At 43.6% G+C, this 17,515-nt stretch overlaps 1 protein-coding gene across 3 annotated transcripts; it reads right to left on the bottom strand.

Moving 5' to 3' along the window:
* Window positions 1-2,455: 2,455 nt before the first annotated feature.
* LOC143503276 (uncharacterized) lies at window positions 2,456-11,628 on the bottom strand. 3 transcript variants are annotated; one of them, XR_013127201.1, is made up of 6 exons: window positions 11,462-11,628; window positions 10,891-11,069; window positions 4,234-4,311; window positions 3,867-4,104; window positions 3,605-3,741; window positions 3,091-3,225 (listed from the first exon to the last, which is right to left on the bottom strand). XR_013127201.1 is itself a non-coding variant. In XM_076995622.1 (5 exons), exons 3-5 carry the CDS (start codon window positions 4,043-4,045, stop codon window positions 2,566-2,568), a joined length of 804 nt encoding a protein of 267 aa, XP_076851737.1. In that variant the 5' UTR covers window positions 4,046-4,104; window positions 10,891-11,069; window positions 11,462-11,628; the 3' UTR covers window positions 2,456-2,565. The 3 variants fall into 3 exon arrangements, 1 of the variants encoding a protein (XP_076851737.1); XM_076995622.1 differs by lacking the exons at window positions 3,605-3,741; window positions 4,234-4,311 and adding an exon at window positions 2,456-2,795 and having other exon boundaries at window positions 2,911-3,225; window positions 3,787-4,104; XR_013127200.1 differs by having other exon boundaries at window positions 3,087-3,741.
* Window positions 11,629-17,515: the final 5,887 nt, after the last annotated feature.

Here is a 17,515-nt window from a genome sequence, read left to right as displayed (position 1 = left end):
GTTCACAAATTCCCTTAACTGAAAGCCAAGATTCATCTGAGAACTATTTAATCAATTTAGGATAAATTACCAAAATTTAACAAAAGAGTTTTTAAAAAGTATAAACGAATTGTACAAATTATGCCTGAGAGATTGACATGTTCAGCACTTTTGCATGTAATTACCTAGGTGATGACATAATGCCTAAAAGTTTTAGAGCGTAAGACAATTCAACAGACAATCAATACAACACATTTTGATAAACATGACATAAGCAATTGATAATGTAAAAAAAACAACAGACAATTGTCCATGTCCATTTGCAAAATGTACAAAAGCATTTGCAAAATGTGAAACACAATGCAATTATGCAATTATGATGGGCACAAGTGACAAGGAGATGTGGAGACTGAATGAACAGTTTTGAGAATTTCAATTCTGATCTGAGAAATGAACCAAATCGACTGAGAAAAACTGTATTACTCCCAGAGTACTCTTATTCTTTTCCTATTTCAATGCAGGAAAAACTACAATGTAAAAACTACAAAAAGGTTTTAATTGACTTACGTTTGCGTGACACCACCATTCTTTTTTATTCGTCGGATGAGTCAGAAGTTGTCACCTGGGTCATAGCTTTCAGCTGGTTCTTTTCCTTTAGCTCATGGGGTTCCCGTAGTCCAGCTCAGTTCCAGACTGAGGAGCATCCTCGGTGAGCTTCAGTTCATTCCTCCGCAACAGTCCTTGCTCATCCTGCCGACTACGCCAATTTCTGTGGTGGCACAGAAGTCAAAGTCTTATAATATATTAAGCAGTATTTTTTTGATACCAAAATGTGAAAAAATATTAAAAGTATGATGTGAAGCCTGCGCTTCACGCAGCAACTCTGAACTGCTTCTCTCACTCCAGATTCTTTATACTCAAAGTGTGTGTGTAGAAAAAACTAAGGATGCTGCTTCCCAGGAGCAGCTATCAGTTTCCCTGGGATTCAGTCTTGGGTGCATAGAAATGGATAAGCAATGCAACCGAAGCCTTGCAAGTTCTCCCAAATCATGGAGGGGTCTGAAATTTTCATCTTAGGTGCATGTCCACTGTCTGAGCTTTGAGGAGGAACTGCCTATGAATGAGGTCTTTGGGTTAAAATGTTTTTAATGGAATGGTAAGGTGAGCTTCAAATAAGAACTGAGTTAGGTTGCTTTGAGTCTGAATGTTCTTTGAAGCATTCTGCAGTACTTTGTAAACAACTTCTGAACGAATAAAGGAATCTGGAAGTTTTTTCTCAGTGATGTTGGGTCTTTAGACTTAAACTAAGGTCACTAAGGATTGTTGTGGAAATTCTCCGCCACAACAACCAGGGTCTCTCTGTAAGAAGAGTTACGAGCTTGGAGAGTGTCAGTCAGTGAAAGCAACACACACACGCAGAATGGTTACTTCACCAAAATCAGTCTGTTTTATTTCTCATGATGCCAGTCCTTATAGACCTTGAGGGACTGGTTATATTTTATAAAGTTATACCATTCACGGACACAGATCAAATATACGTTAGTACCAGTAAAGCCCGTCTAAGCACAACAAAAATTCTGCACTCCTATAGGGAAAACTTGCTCCTGTCAGGAACATGTCTTCTGGCAGGAACATGGCTTCATTCCCGTCTTCTTCTTCTTCCTCTCGTCTAGTCCATTGACCCCAAGGGTGACCTAGAGCTTCCTCATTCGATCATACACTATGTTCAAAAATACTGTCATATCAGAAACTATAGGAACTAGACACTTTCCATAACAGGATAAAGTTTAGATCATGGTTTAACCTGAAGCGTGGATGTTAAGTAAATCAAATCTCAAAAGTTAAAATTGTGAACTGCAGTAGAAAATCTTGCTTTTTGTTTTTATAGGACTTAAATTATAAACTAAAGTGCTCAAAACTGAATACATTGAGATTAATTCATAAATATTTGCTAAAGTGAAATGACATTAAGAAATGACGCATAAGAATCCATTTAGTTTCACACTGGAGAAATTAACAATGATGCAGGAACACTAATGCTTTAACATGTATTTACACTCCCATCCTTCCCCAGTGTACAGCTAAGTGAGAAAAAAAAAACCCAGTCAAGGGGGGGAAATACTTGAAGCACAGACGAGTCAGAGCTGCCAGAAAGCAAAAGAAGCTCTTCAAACTATTGTGCCTATGTAACACTTCAGAGAAGGAAGTGTAGCTGAAGTGCGTGTGGCGCTGATGTAATTTGAGCTTTGATTCCAGTCTTGAATGAAGCTACTGGTCTGGGGTCAGTCAGTGTAAACATGAGACTATTGACCATCTGCACTTCTGCGTTAAGTAATGGCACGTCATTAAAAATGGCAAAAATGTTGCTGCATGTTCAGTACATGCCTAAAAATTCTAGGAGCCCATCCGAGGCAAGTCAGCGTTATATAGAAGCTTTCATACACACTGGCAAGTCAAAGTGCTTCACACAAGAAAAGAAGATTATTCTGACATTGTTTAGGTCATTGCCCACAAAATATAATACATAAAAATTTATGCTATGAATAATTTTAAAGCAATTAATAAATTAATTTAAATTCTAAAGTCCTAGAACGGCAGAGTTAAAGAAGGTTTGAGTTGTTCAGTTTCTGAGGAAATGGTACTCATCTCCTGGACAGGATGATTAGATCTTCTTTTCCTTCGCTGACTGTTAGCAGCTTTGAGTTTGGGTCTTACAGTCATAGGTGTGACTACTCCTACTATGAATACCATTATAGCCACTCCTATGACTTTTGTATCCATTCCCTTGCCTTTAAGACATCCATCCATTTTGTTTTCTGATTTAAAACAGAGAAAATAAAAAAATGGTTTAAGTATTTCAGGAGAAAAATTGTTTTATATAAACTTAAAATACCTGACAGTTCCTCTGAAGTTCTAATAAAAGCAGCTCACCTTCCATTTTCAGTAGGACTGCACGTGGTTCTCCTTCACGGGACTCATCATGGATGGTGCACTGATAAAGTCCAGCATCGGATGCATGAACCGAGGTGATGAGGAGGGTTAGGTTACCATCTTCAAAACCCTCTGGTGTCATCTTGAATCTGTCTTTAAAGTCTCTGCCGTAGCTCACACTGTCAGTCTCAAGGTTGTAGTGCACAACCCTTTGTCTGTCTTTTTTCCACTCTACGTCCCTGGCGTCCCTTCGAGTGTCTCCGTGACAGGGGAGAGATACATTCTCCAGCTCTCTAGCCGTCACTACAGTAGGAACTTAGGGACAAAATTTCATGTTATTAATTTTAACTTGGTGTCACGTATGGCCTCGCCCCCTCCCTTGGCTGTCACTCCGGGTTCCCTTGTGTCTGTGTCCCATGCCTGTTTATCCCACCCCGCTCGTTTGTCTCCGTGATTCCTTGTTTGTTACCACGCCCCCGTGTCATTGCAGTCACCTGTCCCTAGTTTAATGTCATTGTATTTAAGTCCTAGCAATCCCCAGTCGAGTTATCCGTGGTTTTGTCTACTCTGTCGGTTTGTGTTGTTCACGCTGTTCATTGTACTCTTAGTCCTGATCGCCCGTTGTTCTCTGTTCTGTGTTACCCTGCCTTGATTGTGTTTTACCTGGTTGGATATGCCCCTGTATTTGTCCCACCTTGATGGCTCTCCCGTTACGACCCCTGCTTGTTACAATGACTCTGCATACGGTATGTCCTTTATTAAATCTCGTTCGCCTCAGCGTTTGTGTCCGTCTCCTCGCTCCGCTGCACATGTGGCGTTACACTTGGGTATCTAAGGACACAAAAGATATCATTCAAATAAGAATAAGATACTTACCAAAAACCTTTAGTTTAATTTCTGCTGTATTTCCTCCACATCTACACTCGTAGGAGCCAAAGTCATTGTAGACAGCCGACCTGATCAGCAGGGAGATGTTCCCCATTTTGACGTTTCCCGCGAGTTCAAGTCTTTTCTGAAACTTGTCTTCGACGGTGCACGTCCCGTTGACACAGCCACCGATTCTGGTTTGGTCGGGAATGAATCTGGTCACCTCAGCGTCCTCATCACAGACCACGTTAAACTGAAGAGTTGCCATTTGGCCCACCAAAACTTCTTGGACACGGAATGCAGAGAAAGTGAACTGCGACAGATAAACTAATAAAAATAGATCAGAGAGAGAGAGAGAGATTTTTTTCAAGTATAAGAAAACACACATGACCGATAACTTGCTACTCATGCCTGAACATGATAGTGACGCACAGATATTATAACGATCAAACTTACAGAGCAGGTATAATATTGCGATTAAAGTCTTCATGATGTGCAGCTGGTATGTCGTATGTCTAGCGGTTCAGAAATCACCTGGATTTAAACAGCGAAAAAAAAAGCCGTCGAGAGCACGTCCCTGGGAGGTGTTTCTCTGTTCACCAAGTCAAAAAAGTAATGACACTACCCTGAGGACGGGGCATTAACACCGCATCGCTTCACACGTCCTGTTTGGCATGATGCAAGTGACACCTAGTGTAGCCGGCTTGTTTCTGTGTGTGTGTCTATCTCTGCCCAAGTTGACTTGACTCCGCCCCCTTGAGACTCTCTGCGTTCAGCCATATGAGCTACCTGCTAAACAGGTCAAGATAAACCCAAGGGTGATCAGGCCTTAGATTCTTCCTGGAACTATATGGTGCCTTGTACACCACATGGTAACCTAGCCTTACTCATGTTTTGAAACTCAGAATCACTGTGAAACTAAATAATCGGTTAGGTCATTAACTTATCAAAACAACTTAGAAAACATTACAAAGTGTCACACCTCTTACTCACTGTGGGAACAAAACCCTAAGCTCTAAAAGCTCTTTGAGACAGATTCAATCAGACGACTGACTTTTTTTACAACTCTACCTGCACGAGATCTGAGAACATCTTGTGTGTCGACGGCTTTTGGTGGCAGGTCAGTACTAACTTGTACTGGTAAATCAGTAACATCTGAAATGCCTATATCTGGAGAATCTGATGAATCTGAATTTGGATCAGGAGAATCTACACTGGTGTTATCTGAGGTGTTCCTATCCAGTTCATCTCCTGTATGTTCGTGAGCACTGGGTTTGTCACTCTCTGGATTCAGATAGTTAACTCCTGTTACTATTTCATCAAGGGACATGGATGTCTGTTCATCGGCAGAATCATAAGGTACAGAGGCCTCCTGTGAACAATACATTGTGTGAATGTTCATGCTCAGAGGTTTCCATTGGGCTCAGATGACAGAGCTCACCCTCAGGACACTCAGTACTGAACTGGTCGTCATCAGCAACTGGTCTCACAGGTAGAAAACTAATGTCCAAGAGCAAGTTGCGATGTACAATTCTGTGATTCCCAGTATCATCTCTTAGCTTGTACACAGGAGTCTGAAGATTCCTGTTTTCCACTGTGTAGACTTTTGGGTCCCACTTGTCGGCGAGTTTTCGCTTCCCACGTTCTCCCTTGTTTGCAATAAGCACCCTGTCTCCTAAGTTAAGATGCGTTCCTTTGACCCTTTTGTTGTAACCTTCAGCTTGTTTTTGTTGCTCTTTGGCAGCATGTCTCTGTGCAATACTAGCTGCTTCATGAAGATGTGACATGAGCGATTTTGCATAACTGCCATGATCAACAACCACAGGATCGTGCAACACCTGCTTGAACATTACATCAACAGGGAGTCTTGGGATGCGGCCAAACATGAGCTGGAACGGGGCATATCCTGTTGTCTCGTGTACTGTGGCATTATATGCAAATGTCAGAGTCTGAATCTGTTCAGGCCACTTTTGCTTTTCTTGGAGGGGGAGGGCTCGCAACATATTACCTAATGTACGGTTAAATCTTTCTGTCCCTCCATTTCCCATGGGATGATAAGCAGTGGTGTGAGACTTAGAGACTCCTGACAATTTCAAAAGCTCAGCCATGAGGGCACTCTCAAAATTAGCTCCCTGATCTGTGTGAATTCGTTCTGGGAACCTGTACACACGAAACACGTGATCCCACAACTTCTTAGCAACTTGTTTAGCAGTTTGATTTGGGCACACAAAGGAATGAGCTACCTTCGTGAAGTGGTCTGTTATAACGAGTACATCGACTGTGTTTTGCCTGTGATCTTCAGCACTCCAGAAGTCCAGACAGACTAGTTCCATAGGGGCAGACGTCTTAATGCTTTCCAGTGGGGCACAAGCAGATGGCTCCGGTGTCTTGGCCAAGATGCACCGCTGGCAATGCTTTACATATTCTCTAACATCACGTTCCATTCTAGGCCAGAAGAAACGTTGACGCGCAAGGTGCAGCGTCCTACTCTGTCCCTGATGACCGGCAAGATCATGTATTCCCCTCAAGGCCTCCTCTCGGAGACTTGCAGGCATGATGAACTGGTGCCTTCTCTGCCTGCTAACAGGATCTTTTGTGACTCTGTAAAGTACACCATTTTGGACTCTCAGCCTTTCTACCTGCTTGAGTAGCACCAAAGTCATCGTACTCAGACCATTCTTTTCTCGCCTTGAAGGCTGTCTCCTCTGGTTGACAAATGACATGACTTTTGAAATGCTAGGATCAGACTCTTGACTGAATTGGAGCTCCTCTAAGGTAAGACCAGAGTAATCGTCTGATTCAGAACATGTTAAGACTTTGGATAGACTGAATGGCTTGTGATGCTCTCAGCTCTGCTGCCATGTCCCACTGCTCGTGTGTGTCCAAGCAAGCTTTGACAGTTGCACTATCACATGAAGAGCTCAAAGGTACTGGCATGGAGATAGGTCGATGACACTGTACTTTAAGATGGAAGGTACCCTGAATACCATCTTCACTCACTCCTTCCGCCTCTGCAAGCAAACAGTTATATGGTTCAGTAATGAGTCTACGGCCGATTGTCTTTGCGAATGGGTCTCTGCTCAGAGCATCTGCGGCTGTATTCTTACTACCAGGGATGTGTCTCAGATCAAACTTGTAAGGTGCCAGTTTGGACACCCACCGCTGTTCACAAGCATCTAGCTTGGGCTTGGTCATTATATAGGTCAATTGATTGTTATCAGTCCACACTGTAAAGGTATGGCCTTTTAACCAGTGGCTAAATTTCTCGCAAACACTCCACTTGAGTGCTAAAAACTCGAGTCTGTGAGCCGGATACCGTTTCTGAGACTTGGTCAATGACTTGCTTGCGAACGCAATGGGGCGAGCTTTTACTTCACCAGCTGGTACCTGGGAGAGCACGGCTCCTAAACCATCCAAAGAAGCATCTATTGACAGAATCAAAGGACGTGAGAAATCTGGATGTGCAAGGACCACACTGTGCAGAAGACTATCTTTCAGGTTGGACAGAGTGGTGTCACATTCAGGCGTCCAATCAGTGGGCTGCAATTTGCAGAATGTCCCTGCTTTCGGGTTTATTTTTGCCCTGCCCCTCTTTTTTTGTCCTGCAGTGAGTGCAAAAAGTGGTTTGGCCATTGCAGAGCAGTTAGGTATGAAATGTTGGTAATAGAATACCATTCCTAGAAATGACTTGATCCTCTTTGCCGAAGGAATGCATCCATCTTCCTCCATCAAGTCAGCTCTGGACATCCTGGTAATGACTTCGACTTTTGATGGATCCAGTGAAACTCCATTGCTGTCTATGTAATGGCCAAGTCGTTGAAACACGACCTCCAGCCTTTTCAGAGATTCTTCCTCACTTGGAGCAAACACGAGCAAGTCATCTAGGTAGCATAACAAGCTACTAAAGTTGAGGTCGCCAAAGACACTTAGCATCATCCGCATAAATGAAGCCGGACTGTTTGAAAGACCTTGCGGCATCCTGTTGTACTCATGTAACCCTAGGGGAGTTGTAAATGCTGTGTATTTTTTGTCTTCTTCAGCCATGGGGATGTTGTAAAAACCTGAGGTCAAGTCCATGGTACTGAAGAAAGCATTCCCGCCAAGTGCTGCTAAACAGTCTGCTTGGTGTGGAAGCGGATGTGCATCTTTGATGGTTCTGGCATTTAGCCACCTAAAATCGGTACAAATTCTTAGGCTGCTGTCTTTCTTCCATACCAGAACAAGAGGAGAGGCATATTCACTCACAGATTTCCGGATTATACCCTGTTCCTCCATTTCTGATAGCACTTGCCACAGCTTCTGGTAATGAGCTGGGGGTACACGGCGGTAGGGGAGTCTGAAAGGCCGCTCATCCATAAGATGGATACGGTGAACAAATTCTTTAGCTTCCCCACAGTCTAGAGGGTGTTTGGAGAAGATATTATACTTCTCAAGTAACTGGACCAGTCTCTCCTTACCCACTATGTCAGTAGAACACGAATCGATGTCAATGTCACCAAGCCCAACGTCTTGCAACCGCCGCTTAAGGTCAGTGGGGCTGATATGTAATGGCTGTTGCCCCAACGAAGCTGTTTCAACATGGCTGAGCCCTTGGAAGCAGTCAAAATCCTCAACAGCTAAACAAGGAGACACATCCGCCGGCTTGGTGTTTCTCTTCAAGGTAACAGGTCGGTCAGAAACATTTGCAACCTTCATGGGGATCCACCCATCACCCCACAGTGGCGTAATGGTACGTCCGACCGTTATGTGTCGAGGCACGGTCTTAGTGGATGTGGGCTCCACGACAACTGTGCTCCCTGGGGACATAGGTACATTGCTTGGTAGTCTTTCCCAAAGTAGATATTCTTGCTGTGCCAGAAGAGTAACTGATTGTTGGAGTTTAACGGTTCCCACCTTGGTTGGTAGCTCATCACCTTTCCATCGACATGTGTTTGCCATTAAGTCCAGAAATTTCTCACATTCGATAGAAGACTGTACATCCCCACTGGAAATGAGACGCCAATAGTCGCCACTGGCTTTCATTTGATGCATGAGGAATTTTATCACATTGGTGCCCAGGATGAGTTCATCTTTTTGACCTGGCACGATAAGAACAGGCACGACACAGCTCTTTCCATACACTTTTAGCTCAACTTCGTACATGCATTTTGGCTTGGTCAATTTACCTCCACATCCAACCAGAACTACCTCAGAAGTCAGTGATGTTGGTTCTGACAATTCATTTGCATCTTGCATTTTTGCTTCTGCCTCCTCGCTAAGAGTACATGCCATGGATCCTGAGTCAATCATTCCTCGTAACTGGAATTTATAATTCACACTAACTGGTGCAAAAAACAACTTATCAAATGGCTCAATTCTGTGTGTATTCTGCACAATAACCTTTGAACCTTCTGATGCTTGGACGCATGCTGCTATGTAACACTGTTCAAGGTCGTCATTTGCGAGGGGTTGTTCACTGTTGCCCACACTTTCCCCTCTTGAGTGCGGGCTGTTTAGTTTAAAGGCTGAGACACTGGAGAGGATTGCTGAGGAGTTTGATCAGATGGAATGTTTGGGCAGTGTCTCTTGATATGCCCCTGCTTAAAGCAATTCAAACACAGTCCCTGACGTCTGCAATGAGCAAGAGTGGAGTGGTCAGCAGATTTACATACTTTACATCGCTTTGCTGGTGGCTGAGTAAGAGAGAATGACCTGTTTGCAATCTGATTATTCTGTGAAAGAGCACAATCCAGAAGACTCACAAGAGCTTTCATGCAGTTGTCATCGACATGAACAGGTGCAGTGGCATTGTCAGGCTGTACAGAAGTTTCTGCTGGGCGATCGCTGGGAATCATAACAGCTGGTTCATGGAACTCAGCATGAGCCGCTGCATGTTTCATGTAACTAGGCCGTTTAGGTTTAACAGGTACCTGCTGTCTCAGCTCAGACTGATGACGGTCAAGGTGTTCTTGTATCTTACTTGCCGTCCATTTGTCTGGCGCCTTGAACTTGAAAACAGCAGAAAGGGCAGCGTCAGGGCAATACTTGACGAACATCATGGCTACTTCATGGCAAGGGTCCTCAAATCGCCTACCTAACCTTCTTAAGCCTTCTTCTGCTGCATCAACAGCCTTGTTTAGACGAACCCAGTATTCAATAGGATTTTCTCCTGACACTGGCACTGTACCATAAAAATCGGCTAAAGGCATGCATGAGTATTTAACTTCACCATAGTGTTGTTTTAGCACATCAAAGATAACCCTCGGGTTGTCAGTAGGTCTCAAATTGGGATTACTGCGAAGTGTGATCTTTACTATGTCTTTAGCTTTGCCCATTAATTTAGAAAGAATCTCTGTGCTCTGTTCAGCAAGCATTACACCCCGTTTTCTTAAATAAGTTTCCATGAGCTCTTCCCACTCATGTACAGTAAACCTGTCTGTTTCATCACCACGGAAGACTGGAGGCTCCTTCACATCAGACTGCATGACTAGCCTAACACCTGACAAGTTCAGTGAATGTGGGTCTGTGAAAGACTGGTTTGTTCCTGAACCCTGGACTGGTGTCGCTTGATCTACCTTCTCTCCTTGACCCTCTTTTTGCTGACCTGACATGAGTGTTTGGCCTACCTGATGAGCAATGTGTGTTATTAGGTCGTGCAAAGCTGGATCATTCAGATCTGGGATGGCAGGTGACTGGCTGGGAACTTGGTCAAGTACCCGAGTAGAGCAAAATGCAGGCGAGGGTACGCTTATTTGTCCTACTCTTGAAACAGGCGTGAACGGTACCTCACTGAAGAATCTATCTCTGCCCAATCCAGAACCAGACATGTCCTCACTTATGGGACGAACTTTGCCCCTTCCCAAATCAAATGTCATCTTGGATACTTCACTTAAATAATATTAGCACTTAATACTTGAAATAAATCAGATAAAGGAAAATAAAAAACAGAACAAAACAAGAGTTGTATGATTATTATTATTTTTTAGAAAGTTCAATAATTGTCCTTCATATGTGGTGTGTTAGTTGTCAACTTAGCTGTCACAGTCTTAAAGGAGACGTTTGACGAGCAGCGAGCAAACTCCCGGTGACCACGCAGATGCTGATCCACTGTGCGAAGATCCACTGTAGACTGACCTTAAGCAACAGGATCCGGGTCACGGCACCATTGTAGCCGGCTTGTTTCTGTGTGTGTCTATCTCTGCCCAAGTTGACTTGACTCCGCCCCCTTGAGACTCTCTGCGTTGTGTAATCAGGATAGAAAGACTGGACACTTTCTGCCAAATGACTGGAAGTTTATTTTCTCCCTCTCTCTCCTGTGCATCAAAATGAGATGATACAATTTAAAATGAACAATAAAACATTTCAATTAAAACAATCGACTGTTTCAGTACTTGTGCATCAAAATGAGAGTGGTAAAAAGTACAGCATAGGATGAATTCTCTCTCACACACACAAGCAGCTCTCCTCAGTGAAATTTACCGCGAACTGAGTCTTTACAATTACAACTTAAACATTTAAAACATTCACAATTAAAACATTCAAAACTATAAATGAATTCCTGCACAATACATACAAGAGAGAGAGAACTCCAATTATGGCACATTTCTTTCCTTTTTGTTTAAACATCAAATCTTGTGAAATGAATTAATACAATTTAAAATGAACAATAAAACATTTCAATTAAAACAATCGACTGTTTCAGTACCTGTGCATCAAAATGAGAGTGGCAAAAAGTACAGCATAGGATGAATCAGGCATGAAAATGGGTCAGGGGTTAAAAAGGTGAGAAGACCGGGGGGCGGGGCATGTGACGTCATGGGGATACGGCGACGGGGCGTTGACATGTGACGTCATGGGTATACGGCGACGGGGGGGGGGGGGGGGGGGGCGGCTGCTGGTGTACGGGGATACAGCGACAGGTGATGCCAAATATTACGGAGTCCGTAAGGTGACATCATGTAAAAAATATAATAACGCGTGGCCACGACTTTCTAACGCGTGCGAACGCCAGGTTTACATTCCTTGGGCAGTCAGTTCGCGAACATCCCTGGGATCTGCTTGCTTTGCTGTGAAAAAATAAACTTTGTTGCCGCGTGTGAAAGGCGACATTAGTATCTCGTTCCCACGCGTTAATAAGTCGTGGCCACGCGTTATAAATTTTTTTACATGATGTCACCTTACGGGCTCCGTAAAATATAGTAAAATCCATAAAAACATTTTTTTTACTGTCATGTCAATGGATTCAATGTACGAAGCCAGATCCTTAAACGCGAGAGGCCGCTTTCGCCATTCCAGATGGCTCAGTCAAAACCATTACATCTTAATGAACCAATAAATACATCAGCGGCGAAAATGAGTGTAAAAATACCAGGTTCACGTGTTTTTACTTTCTAACATGGGCTAAAGCACAGGGTAGACTCAAACGACAAGCGTTTACAACTTCATCTTCAATCTTTTCAGCCCTGGCGCGAATGTGATCCTCACACGTCCCTGGATTCACCAGTTACAACTACAGACACACTAGAAAAAAATCTTGATTCTTATTTTATGTCACCGTTACCTACACGGGGTTGACGCGAACTTAATAGGCCTATCTATCTACCTATTTATCACAAGAGCTTGTGGCTAGATCTGACAGTGTTCAACGCTGTAGCGAACGGCAGTAACTTTGTTTTACCGCAAAATATGAAAACGATTGAAACCATTAATAACCCAATTAAATCCACTGGGAAATGTACGATCTGGTAAATGTAGTGGTACATGTACGAAGCTGCTGGCCACTGTCATTTAAATTGCCGATTTCGGAAGTGCTCTGTTTGCTTATTAAATCAATATGATAATTAATACATATAATCTCCCGACCCCCCCCCCCCCCCCCAAAAAAAAACCCAAAAAAACTCATCGGATCTACACGATTCACGTAGGTCACCCTTTTCAACTTCAAAACGGCGAATTTCGCCAAAAGGTGACAGATTTTCATGCCTGATGAATTCTGTCTCACACACAAGCAGCTGTGAGAAGAAAAGTACACCATTTTAGCTTAATAACTGGTAGCCGAACCGCCATTAACTCATGGAATCTGCTGCACGGATTAATAACCACTCTCTACGCTAAGTACACGCACCCAAAACCACCAACATTTAACTCTCGATACTAAAATACATTTTACAGAACTTAGTCAGTGCATTATAAGTGCTTAAACAACTTTAAAACAATATTTTATGAAGAGCACAGAAATCACCCAACTCTCCTCAGTGAAATTTACCGCGAACTGAGGAGAGAGAAGAACCGCGGGGATAATGGGAAAACAGCGCAACTTCAAAATAAGTGTCCTCCCCCCAGATCGCCTAATACTCAGAATAGTAACACAAAATTGTCCAAAAAAATCTGTCTAGAAAATAAATACAAGAAACACTTACTAAAATAACAAAGATAAATGAGGAAGGATTTTATGTGAAATAAGAAACAGAAAAATAATTTTCTTTTATTCTTATCCGCTACACTAGCAGCATGTGAATTGTTTGACAATAACATAGATTATAGTGGGCGTATACAGTTACCGAAAAGCATGGTATATTAAAATTATTTTTTATGTTTATCAGTGTATGTTCATGGTATTTGTGGCATCAGCCTAATATAAAGTGGCGCCGCTTGATCACTATCGACATCTGCGTCACACGCAGTCGGCACACGCAGCAGTGGTGACCGCCATCACCGATGTCATCAGCCTCGTGAAATCCTTTAGTTATGCTGCTGGCCAATGTGCCCTTTGTAGCCAACAGCCGGCTTGCATCTCTAACACGTCAAATGTACATTAGGCTTAGGGTACAGTGGTAAACAGTTAAAGAGAGCATTAAGTTAAAAAGATTTGTTACAGATTATGTTGATCAGTGTATGTTCACGTTATCCACGCCAGTACAAACCACTGTGTTAGTTAGACCCCATGTAGGCGCTCCTAGTAGCCTACTAGAATAAGAAATTCAGATCAGAATTTCCCGTCTGGGACTAGTGTCCCGACAGCAGTGCACAAAGTCCACTCACTCACGTTTGAGGAGAAAACATTCAATCTCAGTTACAAGGAAAAATCATTCACACGTAAAGGTCAAAATTGCTAAACGATCCTCAATAGATAACCTTACCTAGAAAGGACTGGGACGCTGCACGGTGAGGCGGGTGAGGAAGTCTTACCACAGCTTGGTGTACTCCGTATCCATCATGGCTGGGCACTCTGTGAGGATCTTGGTGATGCCCACCGCACAGATCTTCTCCACCTGCCCGGACACATTCTGCACCTCTGGGATCACGATCTTCTCCAGAACCATGCCAAACATCCTGCCAATCAAACAGGCAACACAGCTGCTTCATGTAGGAGCTTTCATTAAAAAATAAATGACGCAGCCTGCTTAACTAAAAAACTAGCCAATGTAATAACTAGTATAACTACCTCGTATACACATTTATTACAGCAAATTATATGAAACCAAAACCAAATCAATGAAAAACACTGCTGCTTACTTTGGCTCGATGTCATGCAAGGCAATCACCTCATACTTATGCAGTAAGTAGAGGTTCACAAAGACTAGAAAACCTGCAGAAAACGGGCAGGTGAAGGAATCGTGGGTCAGACAACTGCAGTACACAGAAGGCTGTAGTTCAATACACATTACACACTGAACCACTGAAACAAGAGAAGCTTCTCTTTTCACATACTTTTAATGAACTTGGTGGTCTTGGAGCTCTGAAGTCTCTGGAAGAGCAAGATAAAGATCTGCTTCCTGTACTGACTAATGGATTCCCTAAAACAAAACACACACAGATCGGTTACAGAGCTACGAAAGAACGACTAAATCCAACAACTGAAGCGTTCAGTTCTTTGTGGTTGGTGGCCCTTACGGTGGCATGTGTTCCACGATGCTGTTGAGCAAGTAGAAGCCCTGGTGGTCATTGGCCTTGGAGGCGATGAGCTTCTGGAACACTCCTAGCAGACCAGGCTGGAAAAGCAAAGCAGACATGAGCCCAATGTTGAGGGTCACAGCACCACCTGCTGAGATTAAAAGGTGCAGCTGTTAGCTGTAAACAAAAACAAACAAGAAACCAGACACCCGCACCCCTACAACGCTGATTACGAGGATTACTGATCTCGTGCACGCTCAGAAACCCAAAACTCCCGGAGCATGCAGGAGTGTTCACGTGGCCACTCACTATCTTGTCGGAGGCGGAGCTGGCGATTGTGGCCCCGCCCTTCTCCAGGTAGGCCTGCAGCAGGCGCACCAGCGGGAATGTTGCCCGTGCGTTCCCACAGTAGGGGTGGGCGATACTTGGAATTTTGGTATCGATACGATACCGATACGATACTGGTCAATATCACCGATACCGATACTTCCAAACCGTTGGGGGGGGGATACTTTTTACTTGAAATTATAATCCATTAATATAATGATATCTGATGTATGGAAGTCATATTCCATTGTAATTAATGGAGAGGGAAATCGGCTTGTTGTGATTGATATCAGAAAGTGTTGGTGTACGTCACCTGACGGCAATGGGACAGCGCGATCCATCGCTATATTGCTGTTTTAATAAATACATAAGAAAATTTCAAGTACTAAATCTAATTAATTCAATTCATATTAGGATTGCGGGCGGGGGCAACAGAAATGTGTATGTGGAGGGCGGGTGCGGGATTAAAACAAGCGATTTTTTGGCTGGTGCGGGCGGGAGCGGGACTAAAACAAGCAGGTGCGGGCGGGAGCGGGATTAAAACAAGCGATTTTTTGGCAGGAGCGGGATTAAAACAAGCGGGAACGGGATTAAAAAAGCAGTCCCGCGCAGACCTCTAAACTGCAGCAAAAGAATCGATATTTTCGCCGTGGTATCGATCCGATACCGATCCTCACCTTTGTATCGATACTATCGATATAGATATCGATCCGCCCACCCCTATCCCACAGCACAGGCTGCAGCAGGTGGGGGAACAGGGCCATGTAGGAGGAGGGGATGGAGTTGGTGTGGATCTCCAGCAGCAGAGACATCACCTGGAACACGTACGGCACAAACTCTGTGGGGGTGGGGCACACAAAGAAGACAAAAATGTTTATACCAGAACTGGGGGCTATTCCACGAAGCGAGCTTATGAAAGCGGCGCTTATTAGAGTGAGCCTCGCTTGAGTTAGCCAAACAGTTCACTTCCGTCTAGTTCCGTTCCACTAATGAAATCCAGATGCAACCGGCTTTTGAAATCGGCGATCATGCGCGTGCACACAGTATTTACACAGCCTCACTAATCGATATTCGAAAAGGCAAGAAAATGTCGAAAGAGCTGAAGGAACGAGCAGCTTTTTTGCTTCTTCTGCTGAACATGAGCTACTTATACGTCTGTATGAGGAATATTGTTGTACTGATACATCTTCTGATGCATAGCTAGGGCACATCATCAGTGATGTTACCTGAGGTCCTCGGGTGTTTCGGGTCTTTCGAACATCATACACCCTCACTCAGGCGACCCAGCCGAGGTTGATCAGGTCTCGGCTTGTGCCCTAGCAGCACTCGACCACGGCTCCCCTCTTCTTATCCAGAGCCACCTAGAGGATTTTTCTGCTGCCTCTGTGCTGTTAAAGATGGCTCTCCTCCTTCTCCCTCCTGTGATGCCGAGTACAGTATAGGCTCTGTACAGAGACTGCCCTGCAAAGCCCCTGCACCCTACCTCCACAGGCAAGCATCTAGCCTTCCAGCCTTTTTTGTGGCAGTCACTAACCAGGCTGTCGTACTTCCCCCTCTTCCGCTCAAAGGCCTCTTCCATGCGCTCTTCCCATGGCACAGTGAGCTCTAACATAATGGTGGCCTTCGTTGCTTCTGACACCAGTACAATGTCAGGTCTGAGGGTGGTCTGAGCAATATGTTGGGGAAACTTCAGTTGGCTGCCCAAGTCCACTGATAGCTGCCAATCCTGTGCGGTGTTTAATATAAATACATTATTACGAAGAATGGCAACACGTCCTGTTTTCATAAAGTCAGAGAAGCTGTCTGGCAAAATATTGCAGATAGACTAAATGGATGAGCATATAATTTAATCAATTCATTGGCATTTTAAAAGTGTTATAGTAAATTAATAATGTTATTTAATAATTTCCTGATTTATAAGTAACATGAGCGGGGTTAAGAGAACGTGGCAGCAGGTCAAGGTGAAATATAAAAATATACTCCAGAATGGTAAGTACAGTTGATTAGTCCAATGTGCAGGAAAAGGTAAAACATCATTTTAAATAACTGTATAAAATATTTTAGCAACCAGAAAGAAAACTGCTACTGCTACTACTGGTGGTGGGCCTCCTGTAGCAGCCCTCACTCCTGCAGAAGACCTTGCTTTGGAGCAAAACAGCGGACGCCCCATCATTGTGGGAATTGAAGGAGGAACATCATCTGATCCTGTCTGTCCTCATGATACACAGCCTTATGTTAAAGGTAGGTTCAGTTGTTTCTCAGATTTTACATTTTTATTCTTACAGGCTACATCGTAGTATTATTATATACTTGATGACTAAAATTTTACAGTGGTGGGGGGTGTGCTGACTCTTTTGGACCCTCCTGTATTTGACAATGATGATAGCTGAACCCTGAGGACCGTTAACATTTATGTGTCTTAATTTGTTGTTTGCAGGGGGAGATTGCTGGACCATCCAGGATGATACAGGAGGATGAGGACACAGTGTCTGCCTGTTCAGAAAGGCCAGCTGTAAGGCGTGTGTGTCTATGTATCTGT

This window comes from Brachyhypopomus gauderio, unplaced genomic scaffold (assembly GCF_052324685.1).
Source record: "Brachyhypopomus gauderio isolate BG-103 unplaced genomic scaffold, BGAUD_0.2 sc224, whole genome shotgun sequence".
Taxonomy (NCBI): Eukaryota; Metazoa; Chordata; class Actinopteri; order Gymnotiformes; family Hypopomidae; genus Brachyhypopomus; species Brachyhypopomus gauderio.
The sequence above is the reverse complement of the archived record's forward strand: the minus strand, read 5'-3'. Positions and strand labels throughout refer to the sequence as shown.